Source organism: Cheilinus undulatus, linkage group 18, assembly GCF_018320785.1.
Source record: "Cheilinus undulatus linkage group 18, ASM1832078v1, whole genome shotgun sequence".
NCBI lineage: Eukaryota > Metazoa > Chordata > Actinopteri > Labriformes > Labridae > Cheilinus > Cheilinus undulatus.
Window position 1 is genome coordinate 4,006,527 of NC_054882.1, and position 24,685 is coordinate 4,031,211.

Consider the following 24,685-nt stretch of genomic DNA (forward strand, 5'->3'; position numbering starts at 1 on the left):
TAAGCTACATTTTCTCCTGAGGCAGCATTGAATTTAAATACCTGAGCCTACAGGTGCTACAGAATTACTGAAGTTCTTATTTTCCAACAGTAAAATGGATGTGTGTCCTCTGTGATGGAAAGTAAAAGTTATTTTCTGGACTTTCTTGTTGTCTCCTGAGCGCTAGCTACTCTCCACAACATGACAATGAACTACAATACATACAACAATTATGCTAACTCCATCTTTAAGCAGAGCTTAAACCTTTTTATTTTAATAAAACCGCTCTGATAAGTTATGCTATACAACACTTTAAACTTGTTGATGACTTTCTGGTTTAGAAGCTTTAGTTTTACCGAATAAACAAACGCGTTACTCTTGTTTTATGCTAATTAGCCTAAAGTCTCCTCTGAGCAGTCAGTCAGTCACATATTTGGATCAACCTAAGCCCCCTTGTTGACAGCCGCGTCAACCAATCCGCTTCGAGGAGGCGGGTAGCCTTCCCTGAGGCCATCCAATCAGAATCGTCGGTCGGTTATCGATTCAATTTGTCTGAAGCAAAGTTTTTGCGTCTGTCGCTCCTCGACACTGGACCTGCCTACTGCTTGCCTGCCCGCCTGCCTACCGCTGAGAGCTCCTGCCGGGCAAAAACTCGAGCAGATAGAGAGAAAAGAGGCAGAGTTGGAGGGGAAAAGAGAGAGAGAGAGGCTGAGAGGAAGAAAGAGAGAGAGAGAAGCTGGGGGTGGACCGTTAATTTCATCCACACACAGTCTTGAATGCGTGGCGGAGAGAGAGCAGACTGAGCTGCTGTAAAACATCACCTCGCCGAGGACCGAGGGACCTGCGAGTGCGTTTCCTTTAGGATTTACCCAAATAAAGCCTTATAGAGTCACAATATGGATCAGTATGACGGAGATGCTGATTACATGCAGCAAGAGGATGACTGGGATCGGGATCTGCTCTTGGACCCAGCCTGGGAGAAGCAGCAGAGAAAGGTGAGACTGACTTCCTCTTACCTCCCGAGTAAAGGTGCGGAAGTGCGGATAATAAAGCTGACTTATGTCACTTTACCGGGAACGAGTTTGGAGGCAGATTGATCGGCAAGTGGAACATACTGGGAAATAGGGCTGGGCAACATGCAGCAAAAACTAGACTTTAGGTCGATATTTCTTTCTTTAGGGAAACAGATGGCAGGATTATGAACTTTAATATGGTCCCTAGTAAAAATCCAACAATATTACAGCCTGTTAAATAACACAGCAACAAAAGCAGAAGTCATAGACACCCATTTTTATTATGATCAACAACTGTGCAATGGAATTGGCAACATTTTCCTCTATCAAGGTTGTCAGAACTCCTAACAACAATTTGTTTCAAAATGATGAAATCTTCATTTTTTTAAATGATCAGTGGTATCAAAAGTACAAATCTAAATGATTTCATTCATATTTTAAACCAAAAGAGGAAGAGATTACCAATTAAGTTGCATAAAGATGTTGGCAACACTTAGAAAAAGTGAGGAACTGGCCAGGAACCAAGGAAACTCTCACCTCTCACTAGTTCCACACATTTTTCAAGCTATTGCAAATATATTACATTGAATTTTGAACAACAAAGGACAGACAACACTATTAAAGTTGCGCAAATATGTTAGCAACACTTGAAAGGTGGGTAGAAAGGACAAGAAGTGAAGGAAATTCTTGTCCTTACTAGTTATGCTGACTTTTCCCAAAGTTATCAAAATCTTCATACATGTTTTTAACCAAAATGGATAGACAGCACTTTCAAAGTTGCACAAATATATTGGCAACACTTGAAAGGTGGGTAGAAATGGCAAAGAATGAGGGAAATTCTTGCTCCTTACTAGTTACACTGACTTTTCCCAAAGTTACCAACATATTCATGCATGTTTTTAACCAAAATGGATAGACAGCACTTTCAAAGTTGCACTAATATGTTGGCAACACTTGAAAAGTGGGTAGAAATGACCAGGAGTAAGGGAAATTCTTGTCCTTACTAGTTACGCTGACTTTTCCCAAAGTTACCAACATATTCATACATGTTTTAGCCAAAATGGATAGACAGCACTTTCAAAGTTGCACTAATATGTTGGCAACACTTGAAAAATGGGTAGAAATGGCAAGGAATGAGGAAAATTCTTGCTCCTTACTAGTTACGCTGACTTTTCCCAAAGTTACCAACATATTCATACATGTTTTAGCCAAAATGGATAGACAGCACTTTCAAAGTTGCACAGATACGTTGGCAACACTTGAAAAGTGGGTAGAAATGACCAGGAGTAAGGGAAATTCTTGTCCTTACTAGTTACGCTGACTTTTCCCAAAGTTACCAACATATTTATACATGTTTTGAACCAAAATGGGTGGACAGCACTTTCAAAGTTGCACAAATACGTTGACAACACTTGAAAAGTGGGTAGAAATGACCAGGAATGAAGGACATTCTTGTCCTTACTAGTTATGCTGACTTTTCCCAAAGTTACCAACATATTCATGCATGTTTTGAACCAAAATGGGTGGACAGCACTTTCAAAATTGCACAAATACGTTTGCAACACTTGAAAAGTGGGTAGAAATGACCAGGAGTAAGGGAAATTCGTGTCCTTACTAGTTACGCTGACTTTTCCCAAAGTTACCAACATATTCATGCATGTTTTGAACCAAAATGGATAGACAGCAATTTCAAAGTTGCACAAATACGTTGGCAACACTTGAAAGTTGTTGGAACTGGCTAGGAATGAAAGAAACCCTTGCTCTGCACTAGTTCCACCCCAAGTGTTCTGAAACATTCATAAAGAGGAAAACCCTTGTGTCACTCTGGCCCCAACCACTTAACCAAATGTTGCCAACATATTCATTCATATTTTCAACCAAAAGGGCCAAAGGGAAAAAGAGCCCTATCTTAGTTGCACAAATATGTTGGCAACTTTTGGAAATGTTTGTGGATCTGGCTGGGAACAATGGAATCCTTTGGCCCTTACCATTTATGTCCACTTTCCCAAATATTGACAACATATTCATATTTTCAACCAAAAGGGGAAAAGAGCCCTATCTTAGTTGCACAAATATGTTGGCAACTTTTGGAAAAGGTGGTGGATCTCGCTAGGAACAAGGGAATCCTTTGCTCCTTGCCATTTTGGCCAAATTTTCCAAATATTGACAACAAATTAATTCATATTTTCAACCACATGGGAAAAAGAGCCCTGTCTCAGTAGCACAGATATGTTGGCAACTTTTGGAAAAGATGTTGGATCAGGCCAGGAACGAGGGAATTCTTTGCTCTTTGCCATTTTGACACACTTTCCCAAATGGTGCTGACATATTTATTCATGTTTTCAAAAGTGAGAGAGTTGTCTAAATTGCCCAAAAATGAAGACAATATTAGGAAAAGTGGGTCAGATTGACAAGAGGCGGGGCTTCCCTTGGCCCCTTCCAGTTCCACCTTTTTTCCAAATGTAATAATTGAGTCGTGCAATGAAACTGAGGAGTCTGCCTGCAATTTCCGACAGTAAAAAAAACAATAAATTGCACAAACTTGCGTGTTGAGAACTTCTATTTTTGTTGCAATGTTTAATTGTTGCTTAAAAGCTCCTAAATTAAAAAAAAAAAACACCTATTACTTTTGTGTTTCATGTTATTATAGACAATACTGTCTTGCCTTATATCCCCTCTGAAAATATACTGTTAAATCATGAAAACTGGAAATGTTGCCCCGCCCTACATGGAGCAGGTTAATTATTAATCTTCTATCTTTTTGTTAAATCACCTGTGCCTTTTACCATGAGCCTGATTCTGCTTCCAAACCCTCCTCTTGCACTTGTTGACACCCTGTTATGGGTTCTCCTACAAGCAGGAGGCCTAACGATTATCTTTGGTGCAGGAGGGGGAGGATAGAAAATAAGGAGGTGGGGGTTTAAGGGAAACAATTAAAAACTGGACAGGGCGCCCACCTTTGCAGCGCAACAGATGTCAGCCATGCGCTTGGCTGCATATGGAGCGGCCCCTCCTGTCATCTGGTTTATGATGCCATGTGGATTAGGGCATGCTTAACAAGCACATGGATGGAGTGTGTGTTCGTGTGTGTGTGAAAAGGGGGGGGTAACAGCATTATTGCGTGTCATTTAGGTGTCAGTTTGTGGGTTTTATGCGTGGACTCTGCGCATTAGGGGAACTTGTTTGTTTTGGAGCTTGTTTTTCTGCATTGTTGACACAGTTAGAGGCTTAAACACATTCACTGGTTCATTTTTGAAGGAATATGAGCTCTGAACACGGCTCACCTTTAAATATAGGGCTGTAGATGACCATATATATTGTCTTAACAAGCCCAAATCATCCACACGCGTCCACCAGCTGTTGCCCGTCTTCCTCGCAGAGCATGAATGGCCTGCTTCGAGAAGGGCTGGAGCTTTTTTTTCCCCCCTTCCCTCCGCTTTGAAAAACGGGGAAGAAAAGCGCTGTGGAATCTGAGTAAGCGCTGCGGTTTGGGTTGGGCTTGCAATGGGAGCAAGCGTGCCCAAAAATGGTAATAATCGGCCCCTCTCGCTGCTGCTGGAAAAACTTTTTCCCCGAGTTACTTTCTTGCACTGCGAAGGCTTCTGGTTTCCTGGATTATGTCATCGACAGCAGGCTGCTACCGCCGAAATGAGAGGAAATAAGGAGAGGCATGCAGGGCTGATATCAGGTGTGAACAGCAGACTGGCCTTCTTAGACCACTTTGTCTCAGTTCCCTTTCAGTTTAGAAACCCATAAAGAGGAAATTTACACAGGAGTTAATGAAGCAGCAACACCAGCAGGGCTGCAGCTTCTATATTTCTCTTGTCGTCCACATTTTTAAAATGTTTTTGGTGTTTAATAGATGAAAAATGTAGATCAAAATTCCAGCTGATGACCTCAGATGACTTTTCTCTCAACCCAGACATGTTCAGTTCACCATGAGGGAGGTACAGACTTCCTAAGGACATGCATTTGCACTTTTTCTTCCCCAGCAATAACAAGTTTATTGTACAAATACCAAGAGAGAATCCATTCACTGACTGATGCATGTTCATCCCTACTATAGGTGGTGATTATGCACCCTTCCAGCTCAGTACTGCTCATCTTCTTCCTGTTCACACTCCTAAAAACTTAAACAGCAAACTGGCTTTATGTCCAACGTTGGAAACTCTGAAGCTCTAACTTTGGCTCACAGCAGGGATGCTATCCCTCTTGTTGAGTGGTGCTCAGCCTGTGGGTCAGGACTCAAAAGTGGGTTAAGGAGCTTCTTCCAGTGGGTCAGAAATGTGTGCCAGGAAAAAAAATGTGGCAAAAAATCTGTTAAATGTTCCAGCTTTAAGTGACATGCATCCATATGTTTTAATTTATTATATTTCTTTGTGTTAATGAGGAAATTTCGCTTATCTTCCAGAGATCCTGACTTATTTATCGTGTTATTCTGGAATAACAACTCTGATTTTCCTTTGATAATGTCTTATTTTATCAGAGAGGAACTAAGTAACAAGAGGAAAACAGCGAGCTGCATGGTGCTGCAGGATACAACAGTAGGAAACGATGAACTCGAGCTTATTTGGCCTCTAAGATAGTTCACATCATGTGCAGTTAGGACTAGCTGGTCTAAAGTTCCTCACAACCTTTTTCTGGGTGGATGTGCTGGAGTTGAGATTCACAGCGCTAACTTATGGTGGTATCTGAAGGCAGAGGGCAATGAAACCTCTATACTACTCGTTATGGATGCATCGGTATGATATGGGAATTAAGTGTTTTTAGCTTATAAAGGGACTAATTGGTATCGGCAGATAGGGAAACTTTATCTGCCTAAAATGGGCACATGTTAACAACTGATATAATTTACAACTGATGCAAACATCAGCTATAAATATTGGTCTGAATCAGCTGTAAATATCAGCCTATACCAGCTGTAATTATGACCTACATCAGCATCAAATATTGGCCCATACCAGCTGTAATCGACCTATATCTGTATTCATGCCTTAATCAGCTGCAATTATTGGCATGTATAAGGTGAAAAATCCACCAATACCAGCTGTAATTATGACGTACTTCAGCTGTAGTTATTGACCTATAATCACTTGTATATATTGTCTTATATCAGCTATAAATATATTCCTATAACAGCTGTAAATTAAGACCTGTATCAGCTGTAAATATCAGAATATATCAGCTAAAATATCAGGCTATTCCAGCTGTGATTGTCCTATATAAGCTTGAATAACTGGCCTGACTTAACTGTGAATATCAGGCTATGTTAACTAGAATGATAACCTAGATATATAAGCTAAAATATCAGCCAATAGCAGTGTAAATATAAGAATATCTCAGCTTAAATATCGGCATATAGCAGTGTAAATATAAGAATATCTCAGCTTAAATATCAGCATATAGCAGTGTAAATATAAGAATATCTCAGCTTAAATATCGGCCAATAGCAGTGTAAATATAAGAATATCTCAGCTTAAATATCAGCATATAGCAGTGTAAATATAAGAATATCTCAGCTTAAATATCAGCATATAGCAGTGTAAATATAAGAATATCTCAGCTTAAATATCAGCATATAGCAGTGTAAATATAAGAATATGACAGCTTAAATATCGGCATATTGCAGTGTAAATATTTGACTATATCTCTAGCTTAAATATCGGCTTATATAGCAGTGTAAATATAAGAATATCTCAGCTTAAATATCGGCATATAGCAGTGTAAATATAAGAATATCTCAGCTTAAATATCAGCATATAGCAGTGTAAATATAAGAATATCTCAGCTTAAATATCGGCATATAGCAGTGTAAATATAAGAATATCTCAGCTTAAATATCGGCATATAGCAGTGTAAATATAAGAATATCTCAGCTTAAATATCGGCATATAGCAGTGTAAATATAAGAATATCTCAGCTTAAATATCAGCATATAGCAGTGTAAATATAAGAATATCTCAGCTTAAATATCAGCATATAGCAGTGTAAATATAAGAATATCTCAGCTTAAATATCAGCATATAGCAGTGTAAATATAAGAATATCTCAGCTTAAATATCGGCATATAGCAGTGTAAATATAAGAATATCTCAGCTTAAATATCGGCATATAGCAGTGTAAATATAAGAATATCTCAGCTTAAATATCAGCATATAGCAGTGTAAATATAAGAATATCTCAGCTTAAATATCGGCATATAGCAGTGTAAATATAAGAATATCTCAGCTTAAATATCAGCATATAGCAGTGTAAATATAAGAATATCTCAGCTTAAATATCGGCATATAGCAGTGTAAATATAAGAATATCTCAGCTTAAATATCGACATATAGCAGTGTAAATATAAGAATATCTCAGCTTAAATATCGGCATATAGCAGTGTAAATATAAGAATATCTCAGCTTAAATATCGGCCAATAACAGTGTAAATATAAGAATATCTCAGCTTAAATATCGGCATATAGCAGTGTAAATATAAGAATATCTCAGCTTAAATATCGGCCAATAGCAGTGTAAATATAAGAATATCTCAGCTTAAATATCGGCCAATAGCAGTGTAAATATAAGAATATCTCAGCTTAAATATCGGCATATAGCAGTGTAAATATCAGAATATGACAGCTAAAATATCGGCATATTGCAGTTGTAAATATTTGACTATATCATCTATATTCATGCCTTATATCGGCGATAATTATAAGCTTTTATCAGCTGTAAATGTCTGCCTTTATCAGCTGCAAACATTGATGTATGTAAGCTGTATAAGTCAGCCTTTATGGGCTTTAATCACAGCCTTTTCTGCTCCAAATTTTTGACCAATTTCATTTGTCTGCTATCTTTTATCAGCTGTAAATATGACCTCTTAACAGTATGTTGTCTTCCATCGGCTTTAAATATTGGCCTATATTAACTCTAAATATTGGCCTGTTCCAGCTGTGAATATCATCTTCATTGTGCTGTAATTTTTCCTGTATCAGCCTTGAATAATGTCCCTATGTCTGACTAACAGACCTGTGTGAGCTGAAGTCTTTTCCATGTTCTCCTTCATTCCTTAAACTTAAACTGTATTTTAAGGACTGAAGGTCTGGGTCTGGACTACTTGTGTATATATGTATTGAATAAATATATTCATAAATATCAGCCTATTGGATATCTCCATCCCTAATACACATGGATGCTCATCACCCTCAGTTTCAGTCAGCTGTTTGTTTTGGACAGGAGACAACCTCTGTGAGCGATTCCCTTAAAAACCTGTGACACGTTAAAGAATCCTGACCTTAAAACCAGCCAGCTAAGAGGAGGATTGGCTCCTGGCAGCCCTGGTCAACCATTTATCAAAACAGTTGGCAATTAATGTAGCAGTCTAACTAATTGATTTGTGTTTAATCACTGCAGCTTCAAACAGTCCAGCTCTCATATCGGCTCTAACTGCTGGACAGGACCGAGTCCATCATGTGGAACTGTTTCTCCTGATGAGACCCTTGTTGATCTCAGAGAGAGGAATGTTTTATTCGTCCGGTCCTCTCCCCAAGAGCCATGATGAGTGGCAATGTCGAGATCTGACTAGACGCTCACACAATCGCAGGCTGAGAGGGGAGACGAGCCCCCCGGCGGGTCAGAGGGTGGGTGCAGTTTACTGACACACATGTTCATCCATATGCATCGAGCAGCAATCAGCTCCACGGCTGATGAGAGGACGGTCTATGAGGGCTTTGTTTGTTCCCATCAGGGGAAATATCATGTTTGAAAAACTCCGATTGGGTCAGAGTTTAATAAGCATGTTGTGATGATTTGAGTAGTTTTCCAGCTGATTTGCATTATGGTAGGATTTAACACACTGAGATATGATACACATTAGAGGCTGTATGTTTGATCTTTTCAGCACAGCCTTGGTCTAAACTGGAGTCTGATAAATGGGAAATAGATCTGGGCTTTTTCAGAACTTTTCTAGTCTTCAGACTTCTCAAAGTGATCTAACATTGCAGAGCACATTCCCCTGTTTACACTATGATGATGGGATTACTGTGCAGTGTCCAGGCGCCCATTACTCCCACTCCATTCACAAACATATTCACACATCACTGATGTAGCAGCAAGAGCAGATTCAGTGTCTTGCCCAAAGACATTCAACATGTGATTGCAGCTCAGAATTTTCTACATGGTTGCAGGGCATCCTGGATTAATTTTGTCACACTACCAGTCTGTTTGTTGGCCCAAATGTGCAAAATCAAGCCTGAGGTTTGAGGACGAGCTGCGATGTTGCAATTGGGCAAAAATCTGTCTGAATTCGTGAAGTCTGAGCCGGCTTTTAGACATCCTGACTCTTGTAGTGTGGCCAGGCTGTTTGCCAAGAGGGGTCAAGAGTTTTGCTGCATGATAGGGCTGGGCAGTTCCCTCAGCCTCACGATACGAATTGCATCACAGAGTCCACTGGTGGAAACTCACGTTTCTGTTGTGTTTACCGTCTTACAGCTAGCTCAAGTCGTGTCCAACTCCTGACTTTCTGAAACCCGACATAATCCAGTGTGTCTACTTTTAGCCTGCTGGCTGTAGATTAACACTATCCACGTTCCTAGTTGAGGGTTAAAATGTGGTAAAAGTGGTTAATAGAGGGGGTCAAAGGGTCAACAGAGGCAACAGTAGGTGTAAACTGCAAAGACCTGGTTTAGAAGTGGTTAAAAACAGGCAGAAAAAAAGTGTTGGAAAGGGTTTGAAATGGGAAAAAATGGGTTTTAAGTGGCAAAAATGTGTTAAAGTTGGCAAAATTGTTGGGAAAAAAGTGATAAAAATTGGTTAAAATTGAACAAAATTGGTGTAAAGTGGCAACAATGTAATTTAAAAAACACTCTTAGTTTTTCAGGGCATCTTGTGACCTCTCAGTGTCTCACGACCCCCAAGGGGGTCCCGACCCCAGCATTGAGAACCACTGCTTTAATCAACATTGTATTAAATTAACCTAGGGCAGAATAATTTTTAAAAAATATCCAATTGTGATGATTTTTTTAAATCATTTTGCAAATTTGCTATGAACTGTTGTATTAAAGGGAATGATATTTTTATATAGTTCTCCAATTTAATAAGAAAAACATTTAAGGATGAAGAAAACAGGATTTTTTTACACTTTTCTAAAAAATATGGCACGAGAATGATTGCATAATATGTAATTAATAACATCTCTGCTGCAAAAAAAGTGTTAAACTGGTCTTTTGACACAAATTTCAGGTTTAAGAAACATTAAATCTTCTGCGATTTGAAAACTGCAGCGGGCCTTATTGCGATTTAAACTGTAAAAGGGATCAAAGGTTGGCGATGCAAGCGCTGCCAATGTTAGCCACAGTCTGCATGGACTGGTCGGCTAAATGCAGTTTTAATTTGCAGCACTTGAAGTGAAATCACTCTCCTAGAAACATGCCTGATAAAAACAGATACTGCAGACCTGGTAGGAAGTAGAAAACATAGATTTTGCAGCAAGTTTCACAGATATCTTTGTAATACAGCCTAGAACCTTTCAGAACAGTTTCCTCTACATACTTTGACTCTTCTCCAACGCAGAAAAATCAGGACAAAGAAGTGAAGTAAAGCATGGGGTATTATTATTATTCTATGTTTTCAGGTGCAGACTATGCACAGAAGTCAGCAGACGCTGTTTGTAAAAGTGGAATTATAATCGGCCACAATTGTTGAAGGTTCTTCCTCATGCTGCTCCACTTCTCTGTATCCAGGAGACTCATTGTTTGCGATAATTGGACAGCAAACATTTACCATTAACGTCGGCCTTATTGCTCCCCAAAGATAAAAAGGAACAGTTGAATTAGAGAGTTAAAGCAGCTCTCTACGCACAGGTTTGGACTTTTTCTGCTGCTGTTATTTTGCAATCCCTTTGACGCACGGAGAGGCGGCGTGTCAGAGAGTGCTCGGAATACTTTGTGTCCAGTGCAAGTCTTGACGTGACCTGTAGTGTGCGGGTGCCGCTCAGTATTCTCCTATCAGAGGATCTTAATGTGTTTGCAGACCAGGTGTGCCCCGTACCTGGAGCCAGATGTTACTTCGACAATACAGGAGTACTTCATTTACATTTAAAACACAAACAAACAAACACATCCATGTTTGTTTCTCTGTTATTTTGTGAGTCACCTTCACAGCCGGAGGGAGGATGGAGTTCAGGTGTGATCTGCTGCAGGTAATTTGTCCAGGTTTGTCCTTATAAGGAAATGAGCTGCACCTTTTGATGAGTCTCTGCCTGTAAACCTCCCACTTCCTCCCCTCTCCCTCACCTCAAACCCCCGCCCCCCCCCCCCGGCCCACACCCACATTCCCCAATCAGACCGTGCACGCCAAAACAGATAAGATCCGTTCGCTCCCAGAGTAATCTGATCTGGTGTCAGATATCACAGTGGATCAGGAGCCAAAACAGGTTATTCAAGGAAAAAAGAGGATGATAATGATGTTTTGGGTTAAATCAGGATGAATCCTTAAGAACTTGTTTTTCAATATGATTGGGATCAGACTGTTAGGATTATCCGCTGGATTTAAGAGGAAATGTTAAAAACTACACCACTCTTATAACCTGTATACATTTGTTTAGATTTGCCTTTGATTTGTTCAGAGCTTACAGTTATAATTTAGACAGAGGAAACTTTAAAAACCTCCTCCATTCCAAAGTCAAAGAAGATTCTGACAGCTGCATTTCTTATAGACATCTCACGGCTCTACATCTTAGAAACAAGATCCATAACAGGACCTAAGATGTCTTTGACCCTGGTTAAACCTTGCAGATTTCAGGTTGTAGTCCTTGATGCTTGTGTGAACACACTTTAATGGAAAAACAGTTTGATGTGTGCTAACGTGAACTGCATGTAGAGGTGGTCTGGGATGGGACTTCGGCATAAAAGCATGCATTAAAGACCTCCTTACCGGACATAATCTGAAGAAGTCAAACGCAGGGCTTATTGACATCAGTCCAGCCTTGCTGGTAGGAGCGATGACCAGTTAGTTGTGACTGGTTGATCCTGTATCTGTTTTCTGTTGGCTCATTCATCAAAAAATCCTAGAGCTGAAAAATGTTGTAAGTGTGCAGAGTAGGACGTAACACAAAATATTGTATTCTTTTTGCAGTGGTGATATGTACATGCCCAGTAGTCACATCACTAGGACGTGTGATATTCAGGTGACCTGGTGCACGTCAAACAACCGCCACTGTGTTTTTGGATTTTATCCAGAATTGTACGTTTTCTTGTTTCCATTAGAAATGTGCATTTAAGTCTGCCTGAAATCTCCATCAGAAGCCACAGAAGTGAGCTCTGTGCAGCAGAGTCTGTGAGGCCCCATCTACACGGAGACGAATTCAGGAGTATACGCCAAAGTTTTTGTCGTATTGGCGTTTCATCCACACGGAAATGGCGTTTTGGGTCCCAGAGTGAACAAATCTGTTAACACTTACCGTATCGTCTCTGTGTTGACAGTAGGGCTGGGCAATCGCAAATTAGATGAAATCGCAATATGGCCTTCTGCAACTTTCAACTCAGAGAAGGTGCAATGTTTCTTTAACCTGAAATTTATGTCAGAATACCAGTTCAAAACTTTTTTCTTGCCACAGAAATCTTACATGTTACATATTTATGCAATCATTCAAGTGCCCTTTTTTTAGAATAGTCTACAAAAATCCCTACTTTCTTCATTTTTATACTTTTTCTTACTGAATATGAGAGTGACAATTAAACAAACAATTCATATCCAGTTTGCAATATAAGTCAAAATCATCACAACTAGGTATTTTTTAAGTCTAACATTGTGTTGGTTGTAATAAAGAATAATTTACTGCTTGTGTTTTTTGAAAAATACATAAGCTGAGGAACTTCAGGAATAATCGCGTATTGCAATTAGATTATTTTCCCAAATCATTCAGCCCTAGTGGACAGCCAACCACATCTTTCTTGAAACGATTATGTCACACATTGCATATCCCACTCAAGCTGCATGCACATGTGGAACCAAAACAACAATGGCGGATTACAGCGCTGTGTTCATGCTGCAGACACTACTGAGCTTATTATGACTTTTACAGGAAAATCTGATGCTCCTTTACCACCATCGAGAACAGCAGACACCAGATATTCTTAGATCCACCATCCGTTCTTGTGTCTTTACGGTGCAAAAGCTTTAAACGCATGCTCCGTAAATCTTCTTCTCTTTTTTGGTGCATTTCCGTGGCAGCGTTACAGCATTACAGCGCCACTTACAGGCTTGGCACATATACTACAGTGTTTTCAGTTGTTTTCAGTGGTTCTGTGTAGGCCTGGGTGATATGGCCTAAAAATCATATCACAGTATTTTTCTTGCCTTTGACGATATGGTATTATATCACAGTATTACAAAACTAAAAAGAGATAATGCCTTTTAATCCAAATTCAAGTGTTATAAAACAAGCCTTTGATGGCATACTCAATTTATCTCTAAGTATACGAACACAGAAAAATATGTTTTATTTTTTTTAAGTCTCTCTAGGTTCACTTCTCTCTAACTGCACTCCAAGTTTCCCATTTCATCTTTAACCTGATGAGATGTGTTAAGCTTCTAATGACTTGAACACGTTTCCTAGCGAAGGCGTTCACAATAAAAGCGTTTCAGAAAAATAACAGCCACAGACTTTTATTTTGAAGAGCTTGGCAGAAGTATTGTGTTTAGCACTGAGTTAGCCTAGCTTTGGCTGCCGTACCAAAGAATACGGCTAGTTTACAGCAGCTTTTCTGACCTCATTTAACATCGCAGCCTGGATCTTTGACTCACTGTGGACTTAGGAAAGAAAGTCATAATTTAAAATAGACTTTGAAACAGTTGTTTATGCCGATGTAAGAGGAAGAGCTGCAGCGCTGGGCCCTGAGACCAGCCAAAGCTGCACTTAGCTTGTGTTACAGCCCCAGGCAGGCTGACAGAGACGGCACACTGACTTAGTTGCGGTACAGCCATCAGACTTCAAGAGGAAAAAACCCGTGTGTTTGCCTGCTAACTCACACTGAGGCAGATACGATGACGTCATCAACAAGCTTTATCGCGATTGATCGGTAGAGTCCAACTCTCTACCGTAGGCCAAATTTCTATCATTTATACCGTCTACCGCATATACCACGCACCCCTAATTCTGTGCTTACGTGAACATTTCCTGAAATGATCCCATGTTTATGGAATTCTTTTCAAGATGAATTTAACTTCTGAAAGGAAGTTAAAATTCTTCGGTTTGCTGCAGTAGCTCTGTGACCCACTGACTGACCTCTGACCTGTAGCTTCTGCCACATGATGAGACGTAATGTTGATATAGTGATGATTTACTATTGGGCGTCTGTGCACTGTGTTGTAGGTTGAATTTGACTGCATGCTTTGCACATTCTTCCCCCTGTTTGGATTGAATTGGTCGTTGCAGTAGAATTGCAAAGACTGACTAGAAAAGGAGCGATTTGCTCCAGGGTGCACTTTAAATGCAGAGATCTGCAAAGACTGAGTAGACTGTAGGGATCCCTCTTAAGTCTCTATTGGTGCATGTCCATTGTACTGAGGATGCTTGTGCACACGTGCATGCATTTGTTGCCTGTATTTGTCGCAGGATAAATTGAGAGCAGAGTGAAAAATGTTGAATTTCCTCTCTAGGACTGATAAAGTATAGCTTCTTCTTCTGGACTTGCATAACGAAAGATACTACTATCAACCAGATCAGACTCTGGATTTAGTTCACTTTACCCAGGAAACTTTTGCCTTTGAGTAAAGTGGAATAGGCCACACCTCTTTGCAACAACACTAAGCTGATATAAGCAGTAAAATAAGAAAAGTAGGTGTCAATTTTTTATTTATTTTCCTTTTCCTGAGGGTTTTCATTAGGAGGGTGTCTGTCAGTGAGTTTCTATAAATCTTGATGCAGGACTCTGTGACTCGCCCTGCAGGCTGATGGTTTTGTAGAAACTTGTTTAGTTGTGACATATATTCTGCATGTATGATGTGACCCCTGAGCCAATCATTCATCAGCTTTCTAACTGTCATTGCCTCCTGACTCTGACATAGCAGCGGCGCCAGGGCGAGGCTGCAGCAGGCTAAACTGTCCAAAGACAAACCTGCTGAGCTGTGTCACAGAGGAATTTTAAAATAACAGTATCTGACGGCGTTCAGGAAACTGACTCAACATGAATGACTGTGGCGTTTGAGTAACCAGGGAAAAAAAGAAGTTATGTGTTCAGCTTCATCTGTTTGTGGATTTCATAATAGGATGTGGAACGTCAGCTGTGGACGCCTCACAAAATGCTTCCTGTCATCAGATTCCTCTGCTCCCATGATGCACCTTGCTCAGGCTGAACAAAAGAAGAGAGAGAGAGAGAGAGCGGCGAGGTGACAAAGCAGGGAGTGTAGAAATAGTCACTTCCTCTGTTTCTGTAATTTTTTCACTCCATAAAACATGAGCGTCTGAGCGCTGTCATTTCTTCAACATTCATAGTCAGTAAAGTGTCCGTGGGCATCATGTGATGTTTTCCATCCTGCAGCCTGACTCTGATTAAACTCACATGCACTCATAAACATGCAGGAAACATTGCTGCATGATATTTTTGACTCACTGAAATTAAATTTTGTGAAAAATTTGGGAAGATTAAGACATTAGTCATCGTTCAGATACCGTGGAAGGGAGTCGACAGTAACTAAACGTCTCCAGTTAATCTGAGTTATTATAAACTCAGTCTGCAGTTTGATAAGACACTCTTAGTTAACATCAGTTTACCAGTTAATACAGACTGAATCTGCTTCATCCTGAGCTGGACAGAGCAGAGAAATAAATAAAGTGAACGCGAGAAAAAAAGGCCCTTCCTTCCATTCAATTTCAGGATATCAGAGGCTTTCATCTGGGTAGACAGGGATTGTCATGATGCCAGCATTTTTATTTTAGATATTTGTAAAAAGTAAACAACATTGATACTTATTTTGAAACCATAGCATTAAAAATCTAAGTCCTAAACACCCAGTGTTTGACAGTTTCTGGTTTTTAATGATTCAATATTGCAGTAATTCTCTTAAACGTCGTCCAGAATGCACCAAAAAAATAGACGTTTGAGTTCCGAGTGCATGTTTTAAAAGTGGCTTTAGACGGTTGCTCATTAACTTTGTTAAATGACTCAGTCTAATCTATGTCTAATCTACTCTATATCATTACCAACACAAGATTGGATTGAACTAGGGCTTAAAAAAATATCCAATTGTGATCATCATGACTCATTTTGCAGATTGGACATGAATTGTTTTGTGGAACGAATAATCATTTTGATGTCATTCTCATATCTAATTAGAAAAAACAAAAATTGCACGATATATAATGCAAAACATCTCTGATGCAAAAAAGTTTTGAACTGGTATTTTGACATAAATTTGAGGTTTGAGAAAGTCGTATGTTCTGCGATTTGAAAAGTGCAGAAGGTCATATTGCGATTTAATAAAATTTTTGATTAATTAAAATATTGCACTCTCTGCAATTTTTAAATTGCAGAGAGTGCAATATTTCCTTAACCTGAAGTGTGTTAAAATACTTCGATACAATTTTTTTCTTATGAAAAAACTGTCATTCCTTTTAGTAAAGCAGTTGATATCAAATTTGCCAAATGAGCCAAATCACAATTATGCCCCATTTACACTACAATGTTTTTGAGTGAAACCTCAATTTTTTTTTGCGTTTTGGCTGTCTGTTTACACGGCAACGGTGTTTTGGTGCCTGAAAACAGAACTTTTTGGAAACGGGCTCCAGAGTGGAAGTTTTTCAAAACGCCCCTGTGTAAACAGGGAAACTGGCACTTTCTGAAAACGGACATGCGCACTGCAGCTGCAGTAAATATCCATGTGTGAGTAGGCTTATAACGCATGCGCGGATGGGACGTCCAAAACAAAACAAAGATGGCCGACACCAGTGTACTGTTTGTGCTCCTCGCTCTTTTAAATTTAACCGGACTTCTTCAACAAAGCGTAGATTTACTTCACTATCACTTGGGTCAGCGGAGACGTATTTCGTGCCTGCACCAGATTCTGACTCGACCCATACGCCAAGGTCACACTGCCATCTGCTGGCCTGGCATGCATACTACATCGTTTTTGGTGTTTCCTGCAGTCTTGTGTGAACGGAGATCGTTTTGAAAACATTGCTGTCTGAATGTGAAACTTTTTGGAAATGAAAACGGAGCAAAACTTTGTCGTGTAAACGAGGCCTCAGATACTTTCTTCAAAATTTTTATATCTAGTTTAATTTATCTGATATTGTGCTCATTATAATTTAAAATGATTGATTGCGGTTGCTGAACAATGCATACAATGAGGAGCATAAAAATAATTGCACATTGAATCCCGATTGCAATAATGAGGGGAAAAAAATTGCATTTAGATTATTTTTGCAAATCATTCAGCCCTCGTGTCTACACCATGTACAGAATAGAATTCCATTCACTCATGAGAAAAAAATGTTTATTGTGAAATAATAGAAAGATTTTTTGATATTTTGGCAAAACAGTGAATCTTCATTTTTTTCATAAATAGATCTTTCGTGTTATTCCCAGACCACAGTGACAGTTAAAAAAAATTAACAGTTTTTTAAGTGCATGCGATACGTATTTAGCCATTGTTTTTGAAGACTTAAATTTGGAGCGTTTACTTTAGCTTGGTATCAGGCTAGCCTACAGGAATATCTAACTGCTGTTTTTGTTGTAATCCAACAAAGCTACACGTTTTCTTTAGGAGTTATTGAACACTGGCACCAGGAGCTTTAAGTCTGCTGAGGCAGGGATCCACCTCTGGCTCGTTTTTTTAGTTTGGTAGCTACGGAGCCAACGGTGGAAAATCACACAAATATTTGTGTGCTTGGTTGGCTCTGACATCAGCCTGGATGGACAGCTGTGACAAAGGCATCAAACTTCTCTTCTTACTCTTAGAAAAGAGTGAATAATTCCTTAAAGAAAGGTGAGAAGTGAGGCGTCTCTTTGTCTCAGTCTGACTCAAAGATGTTTCAGGGAAATGAGCAGCGTTTCTGTTTCTCGTCAGGAGACGTTTATCAGTGAGTCATCTGTCAGCTGATCTCTGTCAAACCCTAAGAAACTGAAGTATTAGTACATTTATCAACACAAGTCTTGAGTCCAGCTCTCCACTGTCATGTTGAACCCGGCCGGTCTATAAATCCCAACAGGAGCGCCCTGACAAACCAATCATGTGGCTGCGGTCCCGCTGTCATGGCTCGCTCCGGTTTATTCAGATTGATGAGGTCACAGGCTGACATGGAGGCACAGAGGGCGAGGAGCATCCAGCCGTGCACCCGTCCCATCGCAGGAAGTTTTATTGGAGCGCTCCTGGCTGGGGCAGGGGGTCACCACGAGGGGAAGAGTCCGGATGCTGAGAGGCGAAAGCCACGACAGAAAGACAGAATGGTCCGATATTAACAACAATGGCGTGTATTCTCTAATGAAATCATCTTGTTCAGAAAAGTTGGCTTTTCAGGGTCAAATCAGCTCATAATTACTGCATTTAATCAGCAATAATTATCCATTATCAGTGAGGCTCTTATTTCTACCATCAACATGAAACATATCAGGATGCTTCCCAGCTTTTCCACAACTTAAACTTTGTGCCTTTGCTCCAGTTTGTCCTTGATAGACGGATCAATACTCCATGGATCCCCAGGGAAATTCAGTTAAACCTACTCTGCTACCAGCAGGCTTACATTACTCCTCATTTCTCCTCCATTCTTCCTCCTCCGTCCGCCTTAAGCTGATCCTGCCTGAACACGGTCACGGTTTGATCGAGCACGTCTCCTAATGAAGTGAAACATCTCGTTATCTGCTGCTAAGGAGAAGCTTCAGCAGAGAGCCTGAAGCTCGGAGGTTTGGTGTGTCAGAAGATATCGACCTGTGCCCAACAACTCTTACGCAACCGGACTCTCACTCAGAGAGGACGCTCATCCTCTCTGAGTGGCAGTTCGCAAAAGTGCTAAAATGATGGAAATATATGTGCAAATGCTTTCTAATTATTACCCACGCTGATGAAATCGGCAGGGGGTAATGTAAAGGGTCCTGTATCTTTGTTCGTTTCTTTGTTTGTTTCTATGTGTACAAGATAACTAGAGAACGGAAAATCGGATCTTCACCAAACTTTCAGGGAATATTGGGATAGTGACAGGGAAGAATCGATTAGATTTTGGTGATGATCTGTGCACCCGTTCGGTTTTTCTTGGACTTCGAATTTTGAACACCATAATAATCAATGGGAGCATGAGTTCCTCGGTGGCGCTGCTTAGGCGTGGGTCTTCCGCCTCAGACGGCCATTCTAGTTATGTACTTTGAGTTTTTTTCAATGGAAAAAATTCAGTTGGACAGAAAAGTAGGTGTCACGTCATTGATCCATGACTAGGACTGCTGTGAAAATTTGCATCAGAAAACATGAGATGGATTTTATTTTTTAACATGCCAAAAATGTGGACAAAAAAAAAAACAAAACGTACTGTGTGCAAAACCTTAATTTCATATAGTTGACCTACTACTGCTGATCCAATTGTGAATGAATACTGCATGATTTCAGCAGTGTCCTCACATTTAATCGAATGCAGAATTATCAGTCTGGAAACCTCACTGATAAAGATGTGCATGCTGTCAGCACATTTTTATAAGAGTCCGTTAAACTGAGCTGATTGTGCCTCTGATTCTGTGTTGCATGCTGTAAAGACACGCTGCAGAACCCCCGCCACCTGTCAGCACGGCTGCAGATTCTCAGTCCCGTCTCAAAATTTCAAACCTTGATGAAAACAAACCAACTTTAACGCACCTTTCCAGGTCTGGGTTCAGTCTTCCATCTGGAAACTTGCTTGAATAAATGGCGCCTCCTTCATGGCTAACAGGATTTTCTGCAGCTTCAGTGACTCAGTAATGTGGTACGACTAACTCAAAATCCCACTCCTCGCTCTTGTTCCCTCTTAAATATTGTTGAGCTGTGTCTCCTCTGTGTTTTGTAATGCAGCGTGTTTTTGTTGTAATTCATGTTTCAGTGCCAGTGATTGAGAAAGCAGCTCTGAGTCTGCAGAGAAGTCAGACATGAAAAAAAAAGCACCCTCCTCATCCTTTCATGGTCTGGAAAACATTTTCATGCTTAAACTGCTCTCCTCGGCCCTGAACGCTTTCTTCTTTATTTGTTTGAGGAGGCTGGAAGCTAATTCTTCCTCATCAGGCGGTGCGCTGCGTCTGGGTTTTTTAGTTTGAAAAGTCAAATGTGAGCTATTACCGCGCTCTTATCTGCACGGCTTTCAAACGCCAGGGCCATGATGCAAATTCTTTCATGGCTTATTTTCTCAGACTCCTGCTCCAAATTTAGAAATGTTTGGATATCGTCCATTAAAACTCTTTCAAGGCTGATTGTGCAATAAAATTTTACAACTTTTTTATAGCCGTGGATATGTCAGAGCTGCCATGATCATAGAATTTAAACTTCAGAATAAAAGTGAAAATATCCCAGTAAAAAAATCAACAATATCAATACCTGATCTGACACCAAAGCAGCAAAAATACAAGACTTAGCCATTTTCTAACCCAACATTGCAAAGTCCCACACACAAAAACCTGACAGTGTTTGATTTTTGTGCAGTCCTCACACTGGGCCAGCAGACCCATACAGTCTGCCATCTTGTTGATGCTGGTTTTATTCAGCTGACTCTGAATATTTTGTCCAGATTTAGAGCAAACATCCTATTTCTGCTGTGGACTTTCATCATTGTTTAGAGCAGTGATACTCAACATGTGGCTCTTTTGTGACTATTAGTGGCTCTTTGATGCCTTAATTTTAAATATTATTCCCCCAGAAAACCTTAAAGGGAAACTTTTTTGCCCTTTTTCACAATTTGTTGCCACTTTTTGCCCATTAGAGCTACCTTTTTCCATTTCTACTTCCACCAAGGAGGTTATGTGATGGGGGTGGGGGGTGGGGGGTCTTCGTTTGTTTGTTTGTTAGCAACATAACTCAAAAAGTTGTGGATGGATTTTGATGAAATTTTCAGGAAATATCAGACATGGCATAAGGAAGAACTGATTATTGTGGGAGTGATCTGGATCACCGTCTGGATCCTGGAATTTTTGAAAGGATTCTGTACTATTGGGAGATAGTGCTAATGGCGGAGGTCTGGGCTGTTACCACTTTACACCAGGAGATGGTGGACATGAGTAACTTCAATCCCAGCAGCATTTTTGGGTGTGTTTCTATTCAAAGTTTTGGAGTTTATAGAGTTTGAAAGACACACGCCTGGTCGAGGAGATGAGTCGGAGCGTAACAGAGAGAAAGACAGCGAATTGTAGCGAGAATACTCACAATGCTGGGAGGAATAGAGGAATATTCACTCTCTGCCATGACTTCCAGTTGTCCGGTGAGACCATGGGTGAGACTGTCAGTGCATCTGTTGGCACCGGCAGGCAATGCTTCCACCATGACAGTCCACCTGTAGCGAAGCCAATGCTTTGCCTCACCATGCTTCCACCCCACCGGGGAGGGAGTAATTGGCGAACGCTGTGTTGGGGGGCACATGGGGATGTGGTGTGGGGGTTCAAAACACTGCGAATAGTGACGGACATCGGGAATGACAAACACCGTGGAGGTAGAGACATGGTAGAAGCCTAGAGTAGAAGCCATGGGAGAAAACACACAGCCAAAGGTGGTGGAGGCTGCCTGGTGGTGTCAGAATATGCAAATTAGATGAGTGAATTTACTCCCATCACAAAGTTTGGGTCATACTGAAGATTTTTCTCATTAACAGCATACCTTTATCTCTAACCACTTTCAAGCTACAGCCTTTTGAAATCTTGATATCAAAATTTAATATTTTCTTGAAAAACTCTGGCGCCCAAAGGGTTAAGCTGTGAGAGCCATATTCACCTCCGACAAGGAGGTCATGTGATCGGCACGGTTTTTTTAGTTTGTTTGTTAAAAAAGTTGTGGACGGATTTTGATGAAATTTTCAGGAAATGTCAGGAATGGCATAAGGAAGAACTGATTAGATTTTGGGACTGATCCGGATCACCGTCTGGATCCAGGAATTTTTGAAAGGATTCTGTACTATTGGGAGATAGGGCTAATGGTGGAGGTCTGCGCTCTCTGAGTGCTTTTCTAGTAAACTACTTGTTTCCTATTTGTTGCCCAATATTTTCCACTTCTTTTTGCAACTTTGCCACTTTTATCCCTTTTTTTTTCCCTTTTTTTTCCACTTTTCGCCCATTTAAGCCAACTTTTGCCATTAAATACCACTTGTTTCCTATTTTTGCCCATTTTGGCCACTTCTTTATACTACTGCTTATTGATATAATGGGGTTGTCATTTTTTTGGTACATCGTACTAAGTTTGGACTTGCGCTGGGATGAACCGGCCTTTGTTGCAAATAAGCTCCCACATTTATCTCTGTATATTAAATGTTATGGGTTCATAATCCATGCCAATTAGGGCTGGGCAGTTAACTTAATTTTAGATTAATTTGCAATATGCCTTAATGCAATATTCAATTTGCAAAAGTTGCATTAGTTCTGTGACCTGAAATATGTTAAAATACCAGATTAATGCAAGAGATGTGTTCCATCTAGTAGTGCCATTCTTTAGAATAGTTTTCAAAAATCCTGCTTCCTTATTTTTCTAAGTTTTTTTAAATCAAAATGAGAATGATATAAAAATGATCATTCCCTTCAATGCAACGCTTAATATCGAATTTGCAAAACGAGTCAAAATATTTGCAAATAAACACTTTTTAAAATTGTTTCGCCCTAGTTTAATCTATTTAATGTTGCACTTGTTAAAATAGAGAATGATTTATTGCTTGATGGTGATGGTTGAAAATATGCAAGATGCGGAACTTAAAAAACAATTGCACATTAAATTGCAATTGCAATGTTGAAAAAAATAGTTGCAATTAGACTATTTTCCCAAATCGTTCAGCCCTGATGCCAGTTATACCACACCAACTGATTTAATATGGTTTATGGTTGTGATGGTGTCTTAAACTTTATTATAAGATATTTGATATTTGTACAAATCAGTTGCTATCACTACCTATTGTGGAGCCAAAGCAACAAAAATATCAGTCTAGGGCGATTAAGACTGAGAAAACCTCTTCAGCTTTAATTTTTTGCACATACTTTGTAGGAATTACACGATGCTGATACCTGCTTGATACAATGGAAACAAAAACAGAAGTCCGAGGCACCTAACTGGGAAATATCTTGATTTAATGATCCAAAGTTGCAGGCGAGCTCATAAATATTGTCTAAATTTCACAAAAACATTGCCAGCTTTCTGCCATTTGTGAAGAAATTTAGACAAGCTGTGGAGGAGTTTACCCATGTTTTTTCTTATAAAACTAATGCTAATTTCTGATCTGATTGATCATGAAAATAACTAAAAGTATATTGATTAAAAGTGATTAAGGTGTGAAAAGTCTGACAGTGAAAACAGCCTGAAAACTGTGTCATGAACCAGCGATGCTGCAGGCGGGGAAACACCGTAAACAGTCACCTGATCGCCCGCACCCCCTTCAGCCCTCGATGATAAATTATTGATTCCAGGTTGACAGTGTGACAAAAGACGACCTCCTGAACACGCTGTCTTTGTCCTCAGACCTGAAAGCTCCTCTGTCCAACCCCCCCCCCCCGTAGCTCCGCCCACTCACCTTCTGAATGCAAAGGTGTGCCTGCTTTTACCACAGTATCTGTTTACTCAAAGCTGCTTTCACTTCATGGGACGGCCCGCAGCTGCTCCTGTGAGCCAGCTTACAGCTAATACACTCACATGTTCATAGACTCAGAGAGGAAAGTACAGTACCAGCCCCTCCTCCTCCTCCACCGCCACCCTCTGCTTCAAAGAGAGGCTTCATGCACTCGAGAATGCATGTGGTTTGATTAATAGCATTAGCGGAGGAAAGACCCGGCTGCATCCTACCCATGTGGTGCAGGAAAATTCCTTGGAAACATGCAGACGAATTGGCTGTAAACCCTCTCTGGAGCGTATCGAAGACATGTGACCGCAAACTGTGTAGTGGTTCCAGACGTGCTCCAGCGTTCAGCTGGTTTATACTCGGCACTCTTTGCTCCACAGGAAATGCACCTTGACCTTAAATCCCATGGTGGATGTGGAATCCAGAAAGCTCCACGGCTGGGGTCTCAAATCTGCCACCGAGCTGCAGATTTAACACTGAAGTCCTGTCTGTGCAGTGTGGAGCTAGCAAGAAAAGAAGCCACTGTCTGCACAAAACCTGCAACATTCCCAGTGTTTTTGTGCAGCACAGCCAGCCTGCATGAGTTTGCATGCAATTTATGTTCATTTAAAAGTAGAAATATCTCAGTGTTTGGTGTCTAGCACTTCTGCTTTTGTTGTTGGAGTTTAATTTTTATTATCACACTACAGTTGAAAGGTTTGGTGACAACCCTAGCAAACATTTTATGTTATGGTTTTATGAAAAAGTACTTTTGGAAACTTTCTGAATAAGAAGATGATTATTTTTCTTTAAACATGCTTCAGCTTTGTCTCATGTCTTCATTCCTTGTCTGTGTGTTTATCCAGAATCAGCCACTTCTGCCTCTACAGGAAACTGTTCAGCGGATCACTTCCCATGTGGGACCGTGGCTTTTTTTTTTCTCACGGTCAAAATGTGGAAGTTTAGACGAGGCAAAGCT

The 24,685-nt window shown here is 40.2% G+C and overlaps 1 protein-coding gene across 2 annotated transcripts in view; it reads left to right on the plus strand.

The window, feature by feature from the left end:
* Positions 1-547: 547 nt before the first annotated feature.
* The window catches only part of actn1 (actinin, alpha 1), a 103,187-nt gene continuing 79,049 nt past the window's right edge, over positions 548-24,685 (plus strand). The window contains exon 1 of one of the 2 annotated variants that reach the window (XM_041812578.1): positions 548-974. In XM_041812578.1, coding sequence (XP_041668512.1) covers positions 876-974 — 99 coding nt within the window. In that variant the 5' untranslated portion in view covers positions 548-875. The remainder of the gene's footprint in view (positions 975-24,685) is intronic. The other variant, XM_041812579.1, reaches the window with a different exon arrangement.